The sequence below is a fragment of the Pithys albifrons genome, chromosome 1 (genome assembly GCF_047495875.1).
Source record: "Pithys albifrons albifrons isolate INPA30051 chromosome 1, PitAlb_v1, whole genome shotgun sequence".
Classification (NCBI taxonomy): domain Eukaryota; kingdom Metazoa; phylum Chordata; class Aves; order Passeriformes; family Thamnophilidae; genus Pithys; species Pithys albifrons.
Genome location: NC_092458.1, coordinates 86,999,458 through 87,022,057, shown reverse-complemented (window position 1 = coordinate 87,022,057; position 22,600 = coordinate 86,999,458). Strand labels below are relative to the sequence as shown.

Here is a 22,600-nt window from a genome sequence, read left to right as displayed (position 1 = left end):
TGGCAGGAAAAGGATTGCTACAGACCCCTCCGAGGGTTTTATCTGCATTCCAGCACCTCCTTCGAGTTTGTGCCCCCGAAAATATCCTCCTAGGAAGTCATTCCCAATGCTTCTGGGCTGTTTTCTGGTATAGGAAGACCAGAAATTTTATAGTCTTCCCAAATTAATTTAAACTAAAAAAAGAAATCAAATTGTCAAAACCCCCAGGTTTTTCAACTCTGGTCTGCGGGAGAGCACGTCTGAGATTTTTCGGGGCAGGGGGTGGAGGGAGGAAACTGGGATTTTCTTCAAGGAAAGCAGGAATGCTAAGGCACTTGGGTTAAAGAGATATTATGAAAAATGAAAAAGTCTACAGAATTAAAAGGATTATGAGAAAAAAAATCCTTTTTCAAGGACCCTTCTTGCTGTTTCTTTTGCAAGCGTTTTTAGGAGAAATGAGACAGATAGATAAGGCACTCTATTTAATGGGGAAATGAGAAAATATAGCTACTTACAAATCTATTTCAGGGTGTTAACAACAGAGTGCTCAAGGCATATGTTGTGTGTCCCCGACTTTATGAAGTTTAAAATTTCTTGGCTTTCAGACTTTGGGTGTAAGAGATAAAACAACATGAGTGGTTTTTCCTTAGAATTATGGATCGCTTGAGAGAAGTTAGCAACTGTCTTGCATTGAAATCACAGGAAGTAATTCACAGCTACAAAATCATGTTGAATGAAGGTTAAAATAGCGCTAAAAAGAATCAAGGAAGCATCTTTGGGATATTTATGGAAGTGTACTAGTGAACCTGCTCATCAAATGTATTTGAATTATTATCTGAAAAAGATCACATCAACATGTAATTAGTGCCTCTGTAATAACAGCACATGGCCCCATATATCAGATTTAAGAGTAAGTAGGGGGCATTATCCCAGTACTGCCCTATGTCCAAATATGTCCTCTGCATGATGAACACACTTGGGCAGACTCATTGCTGTGCTTTGCCATGCCAGAGCAGGTTCTGCTGGCTTACTGTCCCACAAGAAGGGAAACTTTTACTCAGAAACCACATCTGGAAAGTAGCTAGGAAGTACTGGAAACTCCTGTTTGGGAGATCTGTTATGTGCAGGTCACTGGTGGGAAGAGTGTTCCCTGACAAAGCATGGATAGACAGAGGTGCCTGAGGATCATTTGTAAGGAAGCTGAGCACTTACTGAGAGTGTCTTGTGACACTTTCAAGGCACATCTTCCATATCTTCATTTCCTTCTCCCTCCCCAACAACATCATCTCTGATAATAGGAGAGTACTTCAGCTGGTGAAGCCGGGGTGATTAGCTGGAGATACTCCTAGCTGGAACAGCACACCTCTAATACATGTCCAGTAGACCAAACTGATTTGGACAATACAGCTACATCCTTATTCCTGCTCCAGTGCTGACACTGGTGGCATTCCCCTTCAGATGCTCAGTGCAATTTTTATGTTAGGAGCCAGGAAATACCATGGTACTGGTTTTATCTCGAGAAGAGGATGTCTATGCCTTTCTGTGATTAAGGGCAGAATTCATGTAGGGCCACAGAATACAGGTAGGAACACAGAATGCCAAAAATAGTACCTGTTTGCAGCCTGCTTGATTCAGTTGAGTTACAAGTGGTCTGGACAATAAATCCAGACAATATCAGAGCAAAGTAGAACTGTAGATCTTCAACATGGTCAAAGATGCCAACATCCTCTCATGAAGCGAGACTCCTGCTTTGAACACAGCATATTGCAGGAGGTCATTGGAAAGAAATCTGCTCTGCAGCCTCAGAAGCCATAAGATTATCTTCTGGCATGCTGATTAGACCCTGTCATCCACTGAGAAGAAGAGTTGGATATTTTATTTTCAGACCTCAAGCAAGGAGGACAGAGAAATACCTCTGGGTGTCCTCCTACAGCTACACTACCTACCCTACAGCACACCAGGACCATGGACCCAGGCTCACCTGTAAACACCGAGCTGCTTTCTCAGGCCACTCTACCTTCAACCCTCTTGGCTGACTACTCAAAGTTTGGTTTGAGCCTTATGGGGAAACTCTGCCACTAGCCATTGGGCTTGGGATTCACACAATCAGGTCTGTGCTGTTGAATGGCTCAGACAAATCATGCCACTCCTGCAGCTCTGGCTGATATGGAGAGGGTGACCTAGACCAAAAGAAGGTTCAGGGCTCCAAGAGTGGATCTTCCCTCATATGAGATGGTAAGCAGCAGCAGCATTTCGGTAGTTTGTTTCTGTGTCTTCTAAACCAAGGAACAAAGCCAAGTGTAACACCCCAGGAGGTACAGTTCTGCAGAATTACCACTCAGCATGGGGCATGAACAGTGTCCTCCCAGTATCACACCTCATCCCCTGCCTTGCACTGGCATCTTCACTTCCCACAGGCTCATGTCTCAGTAATATAGTACTGTTGTGTAAAAGTCACCACCTGACTTCAGCATCACACCTATAGCACGATTATGAAAGAAAAACCAGTGAACCATTAGTGCTGGTAATTACTATATGAAGCTCTAGAAAAGGTTGGAGTACTATTCCTTAAAACTATTATTAATGTGGACCACATCAAGTGGGCATGATTCTTATTTATGGTTCTGTGACAACCAGATGCTTCCTGAAGAAGAGAGGCTGTCATGGATATATGATGGCTGGCAACCAGTCAGAAGAAATCTACTTAGCATATGACCTCACAGGCTTACATGACAATTAAGTGGATGGTTGGCAGGCCAGTGAAAGACTCTGGCTGCCATCCAACCAGAATGTAGGCTCCAGCTTGTGGTCCATGACTTGAAATGAGAGGATTACTTGTTGATCACCCAGTTTGGAAGATACCAGCCTGGATATGGTGAAGTGAGCTTGGTGTTGGGGATCAGAAGCAGCTCAGAGAGCCTTTTGTGGTATGGAAAAGTCCAAAGAGGGCAACAGTTGAACCAGCTTTAGCTATCAGTTAAAGCTCTGCCTTTTGTGACTCCATGATACAATAAAGGTCAGGTAGAGGCTCCTTGTGACAGAAGGAATGATGGGTTGAGGAGGTCTGCACAGAGCAGATAAATGATATGCTGGATGGCATGGCTGTGATTGCTTACTGGTTTGATTGTGGCACTCTTGCCCTGTGGATATTGACAGGGTGCTCCTGCCTTGTATGTCCTTAGAGACAACTGTGAAGAGCCAGAGGCACAGCTGCAGCTCCCCAGCCCTCTGGTTATCACGTTATGAAGCAATGCTTTTCTCATGGCACTCAACTTTGCAGTTCCCTGAAAAGAAGCTCTTCAGAAAACACTATTTTTAAATGAGCTGCTGAAGGGAAAAAAACGCATTTTCTCAGCTTGAAGAGGGTCTGTATTTTCAAAATCTTCCAATCTCTCAGTTTTCTATGGTGTCAGTAGCAATACATTTTTGCATATCCTGCCCTTCAACCTTTTGTTGAGAGGTAACCACAAGCATTCTTCAGAAACAACTGCATGTGGGCTCGTGTCCATCCTATCAGGTGTCATCAATAAAAGACATCTCTCTTTGGCACTGTTCCGGCTCTTTCAGGAGACTTCACCTCCTTAGTTTCTGCCCCTTGGTCTCCAATTGCAGATAGCTGTGAACCAGGGGAGCTATGATGGTCATGGGGAGATGCTACCAAGAATGCCAGAGGGATTGTTGGGGCTAGAGGGAGGAGCTATGATTTCTTGCACCAGGAAAAGAACCTGAGCCTTTCTCACTCGTGGGACCTTCTCAGGAGTGCAGTGAACATGGGTCTAGTTGCTCCAGCCCTCAGATTTCACACCATCACATGGCAATCTTTGAAGGAGAAGTGTTGCTTTCTACCCATGGCTGCCCCATGTCTGGAAGTGTTCAAAGTCAGCTTGGAGGGGTTTTAAGCAACCTTGTCTAAGTGGAAAGTGTCACAGAATCACAGGATCATTTAGGTTGAAAAAGACTTCCAAGATCATTGAGTCCAACCTTTGACCAATTGCCACCTTGTGAACTAGATCAAGGCACTAATGCCACGTCCAGTCTCTTAAATGCCTCCAGGAATGGTAACTCCACCACCTCACTGGACAGTCTGTTTCAATGCTTGACAAGCCCTTCCTTAGGGAAATTCTTCCTCAATTTGTCCCTGCCCATGGCAGGGGGATTGGAACTAAGTGATCTTTACAGTTCCTTCCAACCCAAACCATTCTGTGATTCCATGATCCTGGGATCCTGAGAACAATGTGGCATCCCCAGAAGATGGCAGGTGCTGGTGGCTGCCGAAGAAGGGGTCTGAGCCACCCTTGCCCACTCGGGCACCGATCCCCGCATCCCTGGGGGCGCCGGGGGCAAACGCGGGGTTCTGCTGCGGCGGGGGCGGCAGAAGTAGCAGCGGAGCCCCGGCACCGCTCCTCCCCGACGCTCTTATTCTGAAAGGAGCCTCTGTTCAGCCGGCGGCCCATCACCCTCCCCGGCCCGGCCCATCCCGCTCCCCGCCTCCCGCTCCCCGCCGGCCGGGACCCGCCGTGACCCCCGGCCCGGCCCCGCCGCTACTGGCCGGGGGCGAGGCACAAGAAAACACACTGCTACAGGGGGTGCTCGGCTCGCTCGGGTCTTGTTTCGTTTTCTTTTTAGTTCTGGGGTGCAAGGGTTCCGTCCGGGCATCCCTCCGGGGCAGTGATCACTTTACTTTCTGGAAAACCTGGACGCAGACCTCATCTTCAGCAGTCATGCGCTGGGGAAAGTGGGGTAAAAAAGGAGTTTAGGCTAGATCTTCCCTTCCTCCCCAGCTACCTCAGCTGCAGTCCCGCCAGCCCTCCCGCTGCTGAAAGCCGACCCTCCCAAACCCCCAGCGGGTCTGGCTCCAGGGCAAGGAAAAGACATTGCCTTTGTTGAGCTGTTTAACATGGGAGTTTAACTTTTAAACCCTGGAGGCGGATGTTTGTCTGAAGTGGTGGCTGCCCCTGTGGAGCCGGGGATGAAGTCTGTGAGGAGCTGGAAGGAAAAGCTGCAGGGCTGGCTCAGAGCCCATGGCGCCCGCACTGTGTTGCCCCCACCCACTGAAATTAGGATTTAGCAAGTTGTGCTGGATCCCTCTCCTTACCAGGTGCAGCTGGTCCCCCTCCAGCCAGTGTCTCCAGCCTCGGTTCCTCTTCTCTCCTAACTGCTCACACACCAGCTGATCACCCTCCCAGGAGACAGTTGTCTGAAAAAAAGGAGAAGGGAAGACATGGTCCCAAGACAATTGGATCTCTGCAATACAAGTTTTCAGTAAAGACACTGGTTGTTCCTCTCACAATTTCAAATGGAGTCCCTTACTGGTGTCTCTTTAGTGGCTTGTTTGGACCGATGCTCTCTGCAGGAGTTGAATGACCCTCTGGCTTCCAAGTGCAACAACAGAGTTCCACCAAGTGGGCCGACATTCTGTCTTTTCAGGGCTTTGCTCCAAAGGACAATATCCTCTGGGTCCCAAAGGACTGGTATTCTGCCGCTGTGGTGATCATCCCCCTTTGCTGTGAGTAATTTACCCATAGAACTACTTAGTCCTGGACCTGCAGGGGCATGCCAGGTCTGGGCTGGGCTCTCATCTGGTTCTTGAATCAAAAGCTGAGCAAGTCCCTGAAATTTCTCGTGCATTCCCCCAGTCCCCTGTGAAACTGCACTGCTCGGGTTTCTCACCTGGCACTTGCGCCCATCCACAGGTCCCAAGTCTTCCTCAAACTGGACTCCCACGTCAAAATCCATAACGTAGTCCCGCAAGGTGGTGATGGTGCGTATGACCATGTGATCTCCCGTGTGAATGATCTCTTTGTCAGGCTTCAGTAGGCAAACCAGTTTTCGCAGGACCACGTTGATATCTGGAGGATGAGAGGGAGAGATGTGTGAATGATCTGGGTCCCTCCAGGACTGCTCCTCCACGCTTTTAGCCAGGGAGCACCAGCCACGATACTTTCTACCCCCCACCACCACAGCGCAAAAGTGATGGTCTCGGACAGAAGGACCAGTTGGATTCCCAAATCCTTTCCTCCCCTTCCCAAATTCTGAGTTTTTAGACATAGAAGGGAGCACAACAGGGAGTAAGGAGCGCGATGGGGAGGGTGGCGTCACCTAAAGCCCGCAGGTAATTGTCCATATTCTCCTGGGACACGAAGCGGTAATACCCAGTGAGGTTTGGAGGCATCTCTGGGCAGAGGGACGGGGCGGACGGCGCGGAGGAAAGATCGCAAGGAGCACGGCAGGCAGGCAGCTGGGACCGAGCTGGCTCTCTATGCGGGCCGGCCCCTCTCCCGCGGTGCGGTGAGCTCTGCGGGGCGGCCCGAACCCTGGGCTCCCCGCCGCAGTAAGAGTCCCCACGCCGGGGGGGCGCGGAAAGGGCCAGCACGGCTCCTGATCGAGCATCTCCGCCTCGGCTGGGCAGGACGTAAGGACGGCAGGTCATCTCCTCATCCTCCGCCCTCCTCGGGGGCTGCTCGTATTAAACTTTGGGCTTCCAACTAGCGGCAAGGAACACTTCCCCACCGGCCCTTTCTCACACCGTGACACCGGTGGCAGCGACCTTCCTCGGAGCAGTGCCTGGTCTGCGCTCCCTCTTGCCAGGACGCCCCGTCGAGGAGGGGCGGTGGCAAGCTGGCAGCTCCGCCCTGCTGAGCCCGAGCCCAGGCTCGGGATGGGTGGTGGGGTCTGGATGCGGTCTGAGCCCCTTGCACCCGCATCTCCCAATCCTCACACCCCCGCGCCTCCCTTGGCAGCCGCCCCGGTTGTGAAGCTCCCCAGCCAGGCGCCCTCGCCGTGCTGTGCCCAGACCGCAGTGGAAAGGCGAGGAACGACTCCCGCGCCCCGCCCCGCATCCCCATCCCGCAGCACCTGGCGCGACGGCCCCGCGCATTGGCTGCCGACCCCCGCCGGTTCGTGACGTCATGCTGCAGTGCGGGGCGGGGCCGGGCGGGGCGCGGAGCGGGTGGCGGAGGTGCTTCGGTCCCTGCGCGCCGCCGCCGCGGGAGCGAGGGCGTGGGTCGCGCCGGGACCCGCCGCCACCGCCGCGATGGGCGACCCTCGGCCCCGCGCTGCCGTCCTCTTCCCTCTGCTCTGCCTCTGCGCCGCGCTGCCCGGCAGCGCCTCCAACAAAGGTGAGCCGCGCAGCGCCGCGGGTTCGGTCCCGGGCGGTGGCAGCGGGCGCTCCGCTGGGACCCCCCGGCCGCCCCCCACGCCGGGCTCTGGAGGGGCACGTCGACCGCGGCTTGTGCTGCCCGCAGCCTTCGCCCAACACGTTTTTGTTGGGGCATCTCCGCGGTCCTCGGCGGCTCCGGCTTTCTTCGCCCCTTCGAGCGCCCTCATGCCATCCCATCCCCATTCTCCACTTTCTCCATCTGTCATTCTACCACCGCGTTTTTCTCTATTCTTTCATCTCCTTCTAGCATTCCCCTCGCATTTTGCCCTTTTCCATCCACTTGTCTTGCTTTTGTTTAGTTATCACTGTGTGGATTTAGATTGCCTTTCATTCCCTAGCGTGCTGAGAGAGAATATATTGTTTCTCCACAGACCCCTGCGGTCTCCAAAAGACATCCCCTATCTCCATATTCCAATCTGAGTTCATCCATCTACAATCTGTCAATAGGAATTATTATACAGTTACATTTTAATGATGCAGGTTGCTAATATAAAAGGGTATTTTATGTGATATAGATAAAAAAAAGCGCAAACCATCCCAGTGCTACAGCTGTAGCGTTCTGAATGCAGATGTTCTTTGAGCACGTATAGTGATGGAGAAAGATGTAGGTTTCTAGATCTGTGGCCGTAGAGACGGGCATGAGAGATTCATCTGAGGAGAGTCAGTGCATCAATAATCTGACAGGGTGGGAGAGTCTGCAAAAATTCGAGGGACTCAAGGGTCATCGGGGAATGTGACACCTTAGGGTGCTTTTCGTGCTTTGGTAGGGCTACAGGGCGGGTGCACCACAGAGGTTTGTGTACACTGACATTGGCAGGGGCATTTATTTGTACTGCTCTGGTTTCATGGGGCCCAGTGGCAAGGAAAGGCCCCTTATGCTCTGGATTCTCCCTCTCCTTTGTGAATTTGCACTCGGAAACATTTACCCACCTTTGGCAAATTTTTTTAGATTTAAAAGACCTTTCTTGAAGCTGGTAGGAGGCTGTATCCTAAAAATATTCCTCAAATTTTTTTCTATTCTCCAGCAACTAATTTCCTGAGAAATCAGACTGGTGATTCCCAAGTTGCAGGTGGATGCAGCAAAGGATTTATCTCTCTACCACCAGCTTGTTACCCCAGCAACAGGGCACATTTGGCATTTGTAGCTATGGATTCCCACCTCGGTGGTGTGGCGCATGAACTACAGCCGTAACAGAATGGAATCTAGAGAGGACAATGGAGGGGTAGGGGGAGACGTGGGCACTTGCTCACAGGGAGGATTCCACCTGCATACTGAGCAGGATGGATGTTTCTCTGGGTTTCCTACGCAATGCTTTATAATCTCAATCAATATGGTGATGGAGAAGTGCCAACCCACGCTCCTTGCTGCTACACCAGGCTGGGTCTGGCTGCTCTGCCGTGCTGGGGCATCCCCACTCTGACCTGTCCCCTGCCTGCTGGCCCACCACTGAACTTCAGCAGCGTGCTCTGGCGCCAGCATGAAGAAATGCTTGGTTATATAGGATAGTGCCCCTCTTGAGTCAACACATCAGGCCATGCCAATATGGCATTTCAGAGGACACTGTGCTGCAGAGGATGGATTCGCATACTGGACGTAGTGCCCTTGAGGGGAATGGCTCTGTATCCTACTCCCCACCAGTTCTGAGCCATGCTGTGCTCCAAGTGTTGCTGGGTTGTAATAAATCTTGGTCTCCAGGGGGTGGGTGAGTGGGGGATTATCTGGAAATGGGGATTGTAACTAGGCCATGTAATATAATCTCTGAGGCCCATTTGGCAGAGAGTGGACATGGGGGAGGGGTTTTTAATTTGTAATGATTTTTTTCTCTCTCCTCTCCCTTCCCTCCCCCCCACCCCTTTATTTCTCCCTTTCCCTGCCCCGGAGCCTGTGTGATAAAGATTAATTTGCTATTTCTGGGCCTGTGACATTTTTCAGAGCCTCCTGCTGGCTGCTGCCTCCATGCCAAGCCTGGCTGGGCTCCAGCCAACAGGATTAGCAAGGAGGGACCAAGGGAATATGGTGCTCACCATGGAGTAGGGAAGGAAGGAGCAAGGGACTCTCAGAGTAGGTTATTATGTGCACAGGATGGCAGACTGAAAAGGTACCTGGGCGTGTATGTAGGTCCTGGGCCTTAGTCCAGAGGATGCAAGACCAAAGTGATAATGGCTGCATGCAAGACTAGTCTCCCTAGTCTTCAAGGGAAGATGAAGCCTGGATCCTTTAATTATGGCTTCACTGAGCTAAAGGATTTAGCATTTGGAATATGTCTCCAGGATCAGGCTACTTCTGCCTCTTGAGTTCACTTTCTTTTTAAACTGCTCCAGCTTTCCTGGACACCCAGATGCCTGTTCACATGTTTCTGTTAAGATAGTAATGAGGAGACCAGAAGGAACACATTGTTTCTGATGAGGTCTCCCAAGAGTAGAACTAAATAAAGATAATTTCTTCCTTCCAGCCTATTTTAGACTTCTTTATTTCTATAGAAGAAGGTGGGGAGGGGTGGTGGTTAGTTGCCATTGAATGATATTCTATTTGTTTCCTACTGAATCTGACACTGGTGGCTAATACATTCCTGTCCTCCATCCCTTGCCCCAAATCCACCTCAGCAAACAAGCACAAACCCTGGATTGAAGCCGAGTACCAGGGCATCGTCATGGAGAATGACAACACAGTCCTGCTCAACCCACCACTGTTTGCTCTGGACAAAGATGCTCCACTGCGCTATGCAGGTAGGTGGGTAACAGCTCTGGAAAGGGTGGGAGACAGGGACAGACTTACAAAGAGGCAGAGACAGGGTGACATTCGAGCGGGATTCGAGCTCTCTCCAGGAAATGAACGCTTCCAAACCTCATTCTGGAGGAGGTCCCTGGTGAAGTCTGGAGGCAATTTGGGCACAGCTTGATTTTAAGATGCTGTGGGCTGTTTCCTCAGGGAGAGAAATTGAGGGTGGAGTCAGCTACTTTTTGACGCAGTTCTGCTATTTCCAAAGATCACATGCACAGTGCTGTGTCTGTGAGCCCCGGAGAAAGCTGGTAGGGCACACTTCATTGGCAGTGCTACTTTTCCTCACAGTAAGCACAATTCCGTGTAACAACGGATGAGGCTTTACAATTCCTACTGCTTGCTTAGGCCATGCCTGGAGCTTCCTCATGCATCCTCCCTCAGCTTTGGGAGAGGAAAAGTGGTCCCTGTGAGTTGAATTTTAGGATTTAGGTGACCCTATCTGCAGTTCCCTGCGGTACTCTGTGCCTCCTGCATGTGTGGGTGGATGAGACATCATGGATCTTTAAGCTCTGGCTATTTCCTGTATATGGCCTGTTTTGCCTCCTTGAGGAATGCAAAAGAGCAATAAGTTGCTGTTTTAGGTCTGTGGCTTTGCAGCACTAACAAATGTAGCTTGAGCCTTGTAACCTCTAATCTTTTGTGATGCTGGTCAGGACTCCTTGCCGTGGGAATAGTCTCCAGTAGATGGCAATCTGTGCCATTACTGGCTGTAAGGGATAGCAGGAGGAACTGCTAGGGAACCAGAAATTGCACAAAATGAAGGGTGATAATGAGGAAGAATGGAGAGTGTAAGTTAGAAAGGAAGAAAATATGGGAAAGCAAGGGATGTGATGTGCTCTCCTCAGTCCTTTTCTTTCTGCCCTTCCTCTCTGCTTTTGTGTGTACCAGGTGAAATCTGTGGCTTCAGGATTCATGGATCAGGGGTACCTTTTGAAGCTGTGATCCTGGACAAAGCTACAGGTGAGGGGCTGATCCGGGCCAAGGAACCAATGGATTGTGAAGCACATAAGGAGCACACATTCACCATCCAGGCTTATGACTGTGGAGAGGGACCTGATGGAGCAAATACCAAGAAATCACACAAGTAAGTTCATGCAGACATTGCTGCATGTTACAAAATGTTATCTGTCACAGAAACACACAGGAAAGCTGCTGTGGAAATACTTCATTTAGCCAGAAGTAGTATTCTCTATCTGTGATACTGTAACTCAACATGTTAAGAGGACCCAAAAAGAAATGTTCACTGACTGTCACATGATTGACTACACTAGAAATGTGGGCTTTCTGGCAGTGCTGTCTAAGAGTGGTGTTTTATGTTGCTGCATATAGGCAGGAGGTTCAGATTGCATTATTATTCCTTTTGCTCTTTCTGGGAGGTTGGCAAGCAACATCCAAGCTGCTGTGTGCTAGCATTGCTGCATTGAAACCAAGGTCTCTTTCCTTTTCTTTGCATTTGACAGCTGGAAATCAGACTGGTGTGCTTTAGGGGACTGACTTTGAAACTTAGGTGGCATATGGCTCCTAATCAGCCCATCAGTTCTTATTGATGTCTCTCTGCATCAGGGCCACAGTGCATGTTCGAGTAAATGATGTGAATGAGTTTGCTCCCGTCTTTGTGGAAAAGTTGTATCGGGTGGCAGTGACGGAGGGAAAGCTGTATGACCGCATCTTGCGTGTGGAGGCCATTGATGGAGACTGCTCACCGCAGTACAGCCAGATCTGCTACTATGAGATCCTGACCCCCAATATTCCCTTTCTGATTGACAATGATGGTAAGAATCCGCACCCACTGTGTGCACATCTCTCCCTCTTTCCTGCTTTGCTCCTTCTCTGCCAGTCCCATTTACAGGCAGAGCTGTGCTATGTGAATTTTCTGGCACTGCTGATCTATTCTGGTGTAGAGATGGAGCAGACGTTTTGTGGGATGCTGTAGCTTGTTACAGAGTGGCACTGGGTAGGGGGACTCAACCCCTTTTTATTGTTTTTATTATTGTTCAAAAATAAGAGTGATTTTTAGAAGGAACATCTTTGAGAAGACTGCCTTTCCTCTCCCTTGATCTCTTTGTTTTGCTAACCAGGGAACATTGAGAACACAGAGAAGCTGCAGTACAGTGGAGATCGTGACTACAAATTCACAGTGACAGCCTATGACTGTGGAAAGAAACGGGCTGCTGATGATGCTGAAGTGGAAATCCAGGTGAAACCCACCTGCAAGCCCAGCTGGCAGGGTATGAAACCTCCAAACACAGTTATGTCCTCCCTTTGCTTTTGCTTAACTACTACTCAGTCCTGCTCATTGCAAATGTTGGTATTTACACATATAAATTTGTATGCCCATATAGTTTAGTTTTGGCACCAACCCACTCCCATCAGGGGATGCAGCAGCCATCTAAATCTGTTGCAAAGCCACAGAAAGGCAAATTCTAACATTAGAATACCATTCCTTGGATCACTGTGAACTGCTATGTATTTGATAAGGCTCATAGGCTGTATTCAGTGTAGATTGTTTTGGGGGTTGCTCATCTTGTGGATATTTGACTTTTCCAGGGGTGTTGTGTGCTTGCAGGTTCACCTTAGTCAATAGAATTAAGGAGAAATTAACACAGCTAAACAGCTGCTCTGCCTGATAAGGAGGGGTTGACCGACCAAGGAGTGATGCCACACCAGTATGAGCTGTAGAGGCTGAGAACTTGGATTCTGTGTTTCCAGGAAATTTTCCCTTGCACGGATGCCAGTTGCATAAAGCTGTCTTTTTAATATGAAAAGGGCCAAAACTCTGGACTACTTCATAGATGCCACTTGTGTGTGTGCCAAGTGTTCTGGCCTTGGGTCCTTGGCAATATCTAACCCCTCCTTTCACTCCTTTTCATTAGGCTGGAACAAGCGGATTGAGTACACCCCGGGTGCAGGCAGCCTCGCACTCTTCCCCACCATTCACTTGGAGACCTGTGATGAGCCTCTGTGGAACATCCAGGCCACAGTGGAGCTGCAGACAAATCATGTGGCCAAGGGCTGTGACCGGGATAATTACTCCGAGAAGTCACTGCGCAAACTCTGTGGTGAATTGGTTCTTTCCTGTTCTGAGAGCAGCTGTGGCACAGCACCCTACCCCTTCCTCTGGAGGGGTTTACACTGGTAGCTCTGTGCCTCACACAATAGAGATAGTGGGGGTTGCATTCTTCACATCTGTTGTGGTCAGTGGGCTGGGAGGACCCCTAGCTCACATGCTGCATTGAGGGGCAATAGGCATTCCTGCCTATATTTTGCAGAACTGGGGAATGGTATCAGCTGGAAGGGACCTTAAAGATCCTCTAGTTCCAACCACCCTGCCAAGGGCAGGGACACCTTCCACTAGACCAGATTGCTCAGAATCCCATACAACCTGGCCTTGAACACTTCCAGGGATAGGGCATCCACAGCTTTGTTGTTTTATAAGGGGTTACCTGTGCTTTCCTTGCTGGGAAGCCAGAGGTTTCTATGCATTGCCCCAGTATACAGAGTCTGTGTGATTTCCCTCAGCACAGATGGAAAAGTAATGATCCTTCTCCAGGAGAAGGCCTGTAGACGACTCCTCCTCTCTCTGTGTGCTGGGATGTTACAATGAGCCTTCTAGCACCCTGCTCCTCTGTTCCAGAGTTCTCAGTCTCCTTATTCTCCCATGCCAACACTCATCATTCCTTCCCTTCTTGGTAGGTGCTGCCTCAGGAGAGATTGACCTGCTGCCAGTGCCCAGCCCCACAGCAAACTGGACTGCTCGGCTCTCGGTGCACTACAGCCAGGACAGCAGCCTCATCTACTGGTTCAATGGCAGCCAGGCTGCCCAGGTGCCGGTGTTGAATGGGCCGAATGCCCACGGGGGGCTGAGTGACCACTTCACCCTGTCCATGTGGATGAAGCACGCAGTGATGCCTGGCAAAGGCAGGCGGGAAGAGGAGACGGTGATCTGCAGTACAGTGCAGAGTGGTGAGATGCTTTTCCTGGGGTGGTGACAGTTCTGCCCTCTACCTTTAATTTGTTAGAGTGGCTTGTCCCTGCAGGGGGAAATCTCCTTTGTTTGGGAGTAGGACCTGGGCAGGGACAGAACACTGGTTCTTTAGGTGTCAGATTTTGTCTGGGAGCACTCAAACCTGCTGTGAACATATGGTGCTGAGTGCCAGTCATGCAGGCTAGCGTGGGCTTCTGGGTTCTGGCTAGTGAGACTGCTTAGAGGTGTGATGCATAACTCCTTGTGTTTCTGTCTTGCAGAGGATGGCTACTCACACTACTCCCTGTCTGTGCACGGCTGCCGGATTGCTTTCCTCTACTGGCCATTGCTGGAAAGTGCAAGGCCTGTGAAATTCGTCTGGAAGCTTGAGCAGGTGAGGAAGTATTTATTTGCCTCTTTCCCAGGTCCCTTCTCCTTCTGCCCTTTGCTGATCCCTTCCTCTGCTGTCGGCTGTAGGTCTGTGATGATGAGTGGCATCATTATGCCCTCAACCTGGAGTTCCCCACTGTCACGCTCTATGTGGATGGTGTCTCATATGACCCTGCCCTTATCCATGACAATGGCCTCATTCACCCGCCAAGGCAGGAACCCTCACTCATGATCGGAGCCTGCTGGACTGGTGAGCGCCCACTCTCCAAACCAAGCTCCTCCCACATGGGGAAAAAGGGGAGGGAGAGCCAGAAGAGGTGAAAGAAACAGCATCCAATAATAAATGATGCAAACTACATTGCAGCTGTCTTGCCTCTGCACCAAAGCCAGTGCAGCTCCTTCCTTCCCTATGGACCAAGGTAATAGCAGCTCAGGGAAAGGTGTCATTGGCAGCTTTATGGACAACAAGCCGTTGAATATTCAATAGATAACCAACTTACAGGCAGAGGAGAGTTGAAACTCTGCCTCATTCAGGAACTGGCGTTTCCACCAAAGCCCTTTACCAAAAAGCAGGCAGTACTATTTATGCTGGTTATTGTATTGGTGGGGATTTCAGTGTCTTGAAGGTCTATATGAAGAAGTCACAAATCATTCTGTACAGGAATTGTGTTGGAAGACAAAAATAAGTTTAGAAACAAAGTTAGGCCTCTACCAGATTAAAACTTGTTCTGGTGAGATGGAAGGCTGCATTTCCCAGGTCTTTCAGGTCTCCTGCAAGACTGAAACAGGACAGAACTAAAGGAATTTGCCTACTGCTTGCCTTCACTCTGGCAGCAATTTCTAGCAAGATCAAATCTTTACTGTAAGGCTTCTTCTCCTAGGTCATGGATCTTCCCACCACTCTTTGCTCTTGATTGGCCTTTTGCAGACAACAAATGTTGGTCAACTTGGGACCTCCTTTTGGAGCTATGTGAGTTTCAAAGGGATGTTGAGAACATGGCTTGTTGTGAGCATGGTTAATTCCCAAAATAGATAACATTGGGAAAGGATTAAAAAAAACTAAACAGTGTACTTTCTCCCCTAAATCAGTTACTTGTCCTACAGTTTCATCATCCCATTCAGGAAAGGGACTCTGCCCTCTTTCATATATGATGTGCTGTCTCTAGGGTTGAAAGGTGCACTGTTTGACACAGAGCTGCTCTTGTGGACTGGCCAATACAGGCATTTGTGTTGGTACTTGCCCGATCCTGTAACTACCATCTTTCAATGCCTTATTGCTTGTTTGGATGTTCTCCTTTTGCAGAGGAGAAAACCAAAGAGAAAATCACAGGAAGCGAGAACTCCACTGATGCTGTACAAGGTAGGGAAAGGAAAGAAGATGGTTCTCTTCCCCTCTTTACCATGCATGACTGTCACTTCTTGCATGGTGCCTCTCTCATACAGCTTCCCCAGTCCAGTCCTGCCACCTCCCACTGCCTTGGGAGGAACCCCCTTACTTGGCAGATTGGTCCTTGGTACCTGTGGAGCATGAAAAGGCTGATGGAAGGATTGCAGCCTGCTTTGAGAGATAGAGTATGCTTTTCATGTGGAGAAAGAGTTGTCATGCCTGATCATTAAAGCTGGTCTCTGAAGAGCACCATAGCCAATAGAGACATCAGGAGATGTCACCTCATCCCTAACTATCTGTGGAATGTGTAGTTTCTTTTACAAGCCCTCACAGGAAGCAGAGTAAGAAGGGGACAAGAAATTGTTTCCATCTGGCATTCAGCAGTTTTGCAGAACCTTCTCTGCACTACCCATCATTCACTGCCCTTGTCTTTCTGTTGGTCTGTTTTTCTCACTTTCCCCCATCTGAAATTCAAAAACTCATAATCTCTTTGCTTCAACATCCCCTGTCTTCTTTTTTTTTCTTTTTCCCTTTTTGATTTTCCATGTCCTGTGCAACCCTCTGTCTCTCCCTGCTTCCCTTAACATCTGTATGTCCCTCACATTGTTGCTTCTGTTGTTTGGGCTTTTCAAAGCGCCATGCACCCCTCTGTCTCCCTCTACCTCCCTTTCATCTGTATGTTCCTCACACTGTTGCTTTTGTGGTTTTGCTCTCTTCCTCGCCATGTCTCTCACACCCTCCACCTCCCATGTTTCCCTCAGGAGATCCTCTGTCGATACACCACTACTTCCATGGTTACTTGGCTGGCTTCACTGTGCGTCCTGGTAGCTTGGAGAGCCGGGAGGTTATTGAATGCCTGTATGCCTGCCGTGAGGGGCTTGATTACAGTGACTTCGACAGTCTGGGCAAAGGGATGAAGGTATGCCCATCTGCCCAGCTTGCATGGGTCTCCTCCACTCTCCTCCCCAGCCTTGCTTCCCAGGACTTTGCCTGCTCCCCCACCTCTGACAACTCTCCACCTTTCTCCTTTATGTCTCACTTAGCCTGGATTCTGGGCATTTGCCAAGGAACCACGAGTGTTTTCTCTTCCACTTGTAGGTTCATGTGAACCCCTCTCAGTCCCTTCTCACCTTGGAGGGTGATGATGTGGAAACCTTCAACCATGCAATTCAGCACGTGGCATACATGAATTCTCTGCGCTTCGCTACCCCTGGAGTTCGGCCTCTCAGGCTCACCACTGCTGTCAAGTGAGTGGGCAAAGCAGCACCTCCAGCTAAGTTTAGCAACAGGGTTACCTCTTTTTGGACTAAAGCTATACTCACTCCTCTTGTATTTTAATTCTAACTGATAGTCTCACAACGGGTGAAAGTCTTCCTGAAAATAAATGTTAAAGTATCCAATATCCAAATGAATACTGCAATATTGGGTCCTAGGGCCTATGCATAACTTTCACTCACAGTGTTCCAGGCTTGTAGACTGGTTTAAATTTTCTCTGTGTTGTGTGGATATGACCAAGTCACCTAAAACACAGTGGTGTCTCCCACCAAATGTCTCTGTCTTGCACAGCAGGCTGCAATGAAGCTTTAGGAAGACTACTGGAGAAAGGATATTCCCTTCACTGGAAGTAATCTGCAGGAGGCATTCTTTTATAATGGTGGTGGTGGAAGCTTGAGCCAACTGATGCTTTCTACTGCTCTCCTTCAGGTGTTTCAGTGAAGAGTCATGTGTCTCCATTCCTGATGTGGAAGGCTATGTTGTGGTGCTACAGCCTGATGCCCCCCAGATCCTGCTGAGTGGCAGTGCCCACTTTGCTCATCCTGCATCAGACTTTGAGTCTCCTGATGGGATCCCCTTGTTCCCCAACCTCCAGATCACCTGCTCTATTTCTCATCAGGTGGAGGCCAAGAAGGATGAGAACTGGCATGGTACTGGTGAGTATAGGGCAAGATATAAGAGACAAACTGTAAAGTCCTAGAAGAGTTACAGTCCTGCAGAGGAAGTAGAGCCCCTATAATTACACCCGAAAGAGAGAGTTTACAAATATAGAAGCAAGGCACATTGTCTGTCAATATGTAGGCTAATCGGCTCTTATCCCTTTCTGCTCCTCCCTGTACTTTTTCTATCCACTCAGTTCCTTTGCCTCACTCTCTCCTAATTCTTTCCCAGGCTGCTCATTCCTAATCCCTTTACATTTTACCTACATTTGCCTTTATTGAATCCTGCACTGGATGGATGTCTTGCCTGTTACTCTCTCTACTCCTGCACTTACTCAGTCTCCTCCTACTTCCTTCTCTCCTGTTTTCTTCCCTTATTTCTTGCCCCCTCCCTTCTCCTCCTGCATCACTTACTCCTGTGAATTCCCCAGACAGTTTCCTCACGCCCTATAATATCTTGTTCTTCAATTTATCTCATATTATTTCTCTGCACTCCATGCTCTACAAGTCCTTTCACTTCTTCCATATCTCTTTGGGTAATGGAATTTTTTCCCCCTAGTTTTCTGTTCAGAAGCTTTGCCTTCCCTCAGATAATGATGAGTTCCTTGACTTAGAGCAGATTGGTCTCAGCCCTGCTGAATGCAGAGTTATTGCCATTTTAAAGAAGGTAAGATCTCAACTATGGTAACCAGCAGTTGTGAGGCAGAGAAAAACATGCAGGGCCTGGGAATGTGTGAGCGTTGTCCTTAATTTGCAGATTGTCATTGTCAACAGAGTCCTTACAGCCAAGACATGTTATCATGAACCAGTCTGATAATAGTATGTTATGCCAAAATAAAGTGACCTTATTATGTGCATAACTAATGTCATTAGAACCAGGGGAACTCCTGCAACAATTAGACTGATAGTGATTTTACTCAAGGTCAGTGCCAGCCAGAGAAGGAGAAGTAATTATGTATGATGTGAGCACTTTTAAGAAAGCAGGCACCACTCTTGAGTAACTCCTGCCTTCACTGATGGTTGTCTGACTTTCTGGCCATGTCTTCTTTCCGTTTGCATCTCAGTGATGGACACACGAATGTCAGATGAGATTGTGCACAACCTGGATGGCTGCGAGATCTCGTTGGTAGGAGATGACTTGGACCCAGAGAGGGAGTATCTGCTTCTGGATGGGGCACTGCTGCAGCAGCGGGGCCTGGAGCTTGTTAACACCTCTGCCTACCTGACCATCACAGGTATGTCCTCTCCTTGGTCCCAGCTGTCCAGTTATGCCTCTCTCACTGCCTGGTCAGGCATCACTGGGACAAGCACTTAACCTGATGTTAGAGATGTGTTGGTGTACTTTGAGACACTCTGACAGGTAACCATTTGATGAACGCCTGGTTCTTGGAAGTCCCAGGCCATTTCCTTGCAGAGGTGGCTTCTTCTCCACCAGTGGTACTGGGGCATGGTACCTGAGTACTCACCCAGACTTGTATAACTCCTCCTGACTTACTCTTGGGGTTTGCTGTTCTCAGGTGTCACCAACATTTTACATCACATGAGTGGGGAACAACACATCCCACAACTTGTGGACTGGTACAACATGACTGTGCTCGCCAGAACTTAACAGGACTGTTGCTCTTGGTCCTTCCTCCCCTTCCACTTGTTTTAGCAATGCTAAAGCAGGGATTTCATCAGGTCTTTAGCAGCAAGCTTCATCTCAGAACCCTTCCTAAAATGAACTCAGCATTGCCTTGGATTCCTCTAAAGCTTCTAGTTGCTACAGGGTTATGATGCCAGGTAACTTTGAAGCAGGAGCTTCCTCACCCCACACCAATTCTCTCTTCTTGTCTCAGGTGTGGAGAGCATTGCAGTTTATGAGGAAATACTCCGCCAGGTCTCATACCACATCAACCACGGCGCTGCTCTTTATGAAAGGAAGTTTCACCTGTCCTGCACTGAGATGAACGGGCGCTACTCTAGCAACGAGTTTACTGTTGAGGTACAAGACCAATACATAGGTTCTTCTGCATGCATGGATATGACATAGTGACTAGGAATGCACACAGCGTAGAATGTACCATGGACACAGGGCTGAGTCCTCTCACTCTGGTCTTTCTACAGGTGAATGTCCTCCACAGCATGAACCGAGCTGCTCATCCTAACCATATTCTGAGTTCCCAGCAGTTTGTGCACCGAGGCCATCATTTACCCCCAGAGCTGTCTGGGCACAGTTTGGCAGGCACCCATAACAACCCAAGTATGTAACACTATCTTTTTGGTTTATTCCTTTAGGTCAGGATGCTGATTTTCTGATATCCTGACAAAGCCAATGGCAGAGGATTCCTTTCAGGCTCCCCATACCTGTTATACTGTCCTGTCTCACTCATCTTTAGCCAATGTCTATGTTAAATTTTAGAGCACAGTGCAATCATCCTCCTCTTGTGGCATGTTGTTTTCTTGATGTAGCAGCAGACTGAAGTCTACACGTAATCAGAGGGCCTATAAAAAACAACCATGAGCTTGGTGATTTCATTCACACACCTTATAAAGGTGTGTGCAGGCTTCTGTAGTTTCAGAAAGCTTTAGTAGAAGGAGAGTGAGTCAAGACTGCTACTGCTCTAAAAAAAAAAAGAGATGGGACTAGGCCGTGGTCAGCAAGGCAGAAAAATACGATAAATGGCACAGCAAAGACAAGAGGAGGATTCTTGCTGCCAAAACAGAGGAGAGAGAAGCCTGAAAGCTAGATGAGATGTTTGTGCTGGTAGCTCTGTGCCATAAGCATGAACACAGTCAAATTAGTTCCTTCCAGGCTGAAAGCTCCAGGACTTTTTACAGACATTTTGGTTCCATGTTGAAGGGAATAAACAAGGCACCTTTGAGCTAGCTTTTGCTGCAGCTTCCTGAAGCAGCTGATTCCAAGCTGGTCCAGTCCTGCAGCTGGCACTTCAAGGACAGCCTATGTATGTGCCAGCCTTTGCCACTCCCTCCCTCAGCTTTGCCTGATGGCAGCAGAAAACCTGTCACTGCTGTACAGAGCTGTAACAAATTCATGGAAGCCCTGGATAGATTTTGCAGAGGTAGTTATCTGGAGATTTAAGGCTCAGCGTACAGGCCTAGAACAAACAGGTGAGAGTTGGGCTAAGGGTCTTAAATAAACTTAAAGTTTTCTCCTTTGCAGAAGCCAGGCTTTTACCATGGCACTTGCTAGAAATCCATCATAGCCTTCTCATCTGCCCCATGTACAATGCAGCCATCATTTGGCTTCTTGCTTTCTCTACAGCTTGCACAGAAATGACACCCTCTGAAAATCATCCTTGAGCCCTTAGAGACTGTCCTCAGCACACATTTCTCCCTCCCAAGAGTGGGATACACATAACTGCTGTGCAGCATACTCTGGTGAATTCTGCAGATACAGACATGCACAGTCTATGGGCCAAGCCAGTATCAGAGGGTGCCTGGACCTAGGCATTCTGGAAAACCATGCAGGCCTCAAGAGAAAACACAGCAGCTGAAGGCAGGAACAGCCTGTTCCCAGGGGAGCAGAAACGTCAGGGCATGTTCCTGCCTAGGCCAAAAACCCATGCTCTGCCCAGGAATTTCAGCTCCTGCATGTCAGGTTGAAAATGCATGTTTCTGTGACTGACTGTAACCACATCTTCTCACTTTCTTTCTTCAAAGTGGTCCCCAGTGCTGCCACTGTCATAATTGCGGTGTGTGTGGGCTTCCTGGCACTTATGGTGATCCTTGGAATCCTTCGCATCCACTCCCTGCACCGGCGGGGAGTGGGGCAAGAGGTCCCTGGGGCTGCTGAATCGGGGCACACCAGCAATGGAGGCAAAGACAGCGACATGTTCTGGGATGACTCAGCCCTCACCATCATTGTAAACCCCATGGAGGTGAGGAGCAGCCATAGTGGCGAGGGCTGGGTAGGGAGCTGGGTTGTCAGATCCTTCCCCTTACCCCATGTCTTGCCTCCGCAGTCCTACCAGAGCTGCCAGGAAAGGGCAACAGGAAGCGTTGAGGGCAGAGCTGGTGAGGGCATGGAGGACGATGAGGACAGCAGCGACTCGGAGACACCCGACTCCCCGGACAGCAATGACGTGGATGACCGACACATCATCGGCAAAAGCAATGTCTCTCACCGCTACTAGGAGCTTTAAAACACTGTTAATCCCCCCAAAACATATGGCTTGGAAGGAGGAGGTGTCTTACTTTCAACTTCTTCCTTCCCCCACTGTGTATACATGTGCTCCTCCCTCATTTGTCATTTCTGCTTCCCATGTTCCTTCATCTTCTGCCATTCCCATTGTGGACATTCCCCACATTACTGACTCCACATCTGGCTCTCTAGAGACATGTGTTAGGGCACTTACACATGATCATGGCACAGTTCAAACTATGATCCAGATGTTGGAAAGAACAGAAATCTGAAAGGCAGAGCCAGCCATAGGGCTCAGAGTGGGGTCTCTCACAACCCCTCCCCAGATATTATATATATATATATTGTATATTTTTTCAATGTTGTCATTTGAGGTTTATTCTCGTTTCATGCAAAAAAAAACCCAAACAACAAACCATTGCAGCTTGTGTCGCTTTGTAAAATTGTCAATACTCCTAAACTAAGTGAATGAAGGTAAGAAAGATGAGGAAACAAAGTGGATTTTAAAATAAATGGATTTCAAATAAAATATTCAGGGCTTCCTCAGTTTTTCAGGACAAGCAGGGAAAGAAGCAGTGTAGCCTCTAATGTAAGACTGGAGGTTGTCCAAAACATGTACTTACTGAAATTACTTATCTTGGGGAAGGGTTACATTTTTTAGCGTATGTGATGAAACAAGAAAAACACATCACTCCTGACCCTACCTACTCTCTGCCTTTTTGAGGGTCAAAATACTCTTGTAAACAGAATGCAGGTTTCCCCAGGAGAGAGGGCTAGGAACCCACTGAGGAACAGAAGGCATCCAAGCCTGTTAGGCAAATGTAGCACATGCAGCAAACTCAATTCTTGATTACAGAAAAA

At 48.9% G+C, this 22,600-nt stretch overlaps 2 protein-coding genes across 2 annotated transcripts; one reads left to right on the top strand and one right to left on the bottom strand.

Annotated features, from left to right (window-relative positions):
- Positions 1 to 4,566: 4,566 nt before the first annotated feature.
- On the bottom strand, positions 4,567 to 6,556 carry RBP5 (retinol binding protein 5). The gene is made up of 4 exons (XM_071558627.1): positions 6,079 to 6,556; positions 5,650 to 5,828; positions 5,075 to 5,176; positions 4,567 to 4,705 (listed from the first exon to the last, which is right to left on the bottom strand). Exons 1-4 carry the CDS (start codon positions 6,407 to 6,409, stop codon positions 4,652 to 4,654), a joined length of 666 nt encoding a protein of 221 aa, XP_071414728.1. The 5' UTR covers positions 6,410 to 6,556; the 3' UTR covers positions 4,567 to 4,651.
- Positions 6,557 to 6,887: 331 nt separating this feature from the next.
- On the top strand, positions 6,888 to 22,147 carry CLSTN3 (calsyntenin 3). The gene is given in 19 exon segments (XM_071558596.1): positions 6,888 to 6,923; positions 6,926 to 7,097; positions 9,743 to 9,865; positions 10,809 to 11,004; positions 11,484 to 11,692; positions 11,999 to 12,148; positions 12,794 to 12,979; positions 13,614 to 13,883; positions 14,166 to 14,278; positions 14,362 to 14,524; positions 15,578 to 15,634; positions 16,423 to 16,580; positions 16,760 to 16,908; positions 17,366 to 17,592; positions 18,660 to 18,830; positions 19,434 to 19,579; positions 19,702 to 19,837; positions 21,259 to 21,476; positions 21,561 to 22,147. Coding segments are annotated over 19 exon segments (3,051 nt in total). The 3' UTR covers positions 21,732 to 22,147.
- Positions 22,148 to 22,600: the final 453 nt, after the last annotated feature.

What these genes read in the sequence shown, in the direction of transcription:
- RBP5 (XM_071558627.1), bottom strand. Translation starts at nt 6,409, where the DNA reads ATGACCTGCCGTCCTTACGTCCTGCCCAGCCGAGGCGGAGATGCTCGA. An exon ending in CAATTACCTGCGGGCTTTAG is followed by an intron (nt 5,829 to 6,078) that starts GTGACGCCACCC and finishes CTCATCCTCCAG; the next exon opens with ATATCAACGTGGTCCTGCGA. An exon ending in AGGGGGACCAGCTGCACCTG is followed by an intron (nt 4,706 to 5,074) that starts GTAAGGAGAGGG and finishes CACTTTCCCCAG; the next exon opens with CGCATGACTGCTGAAGATGA.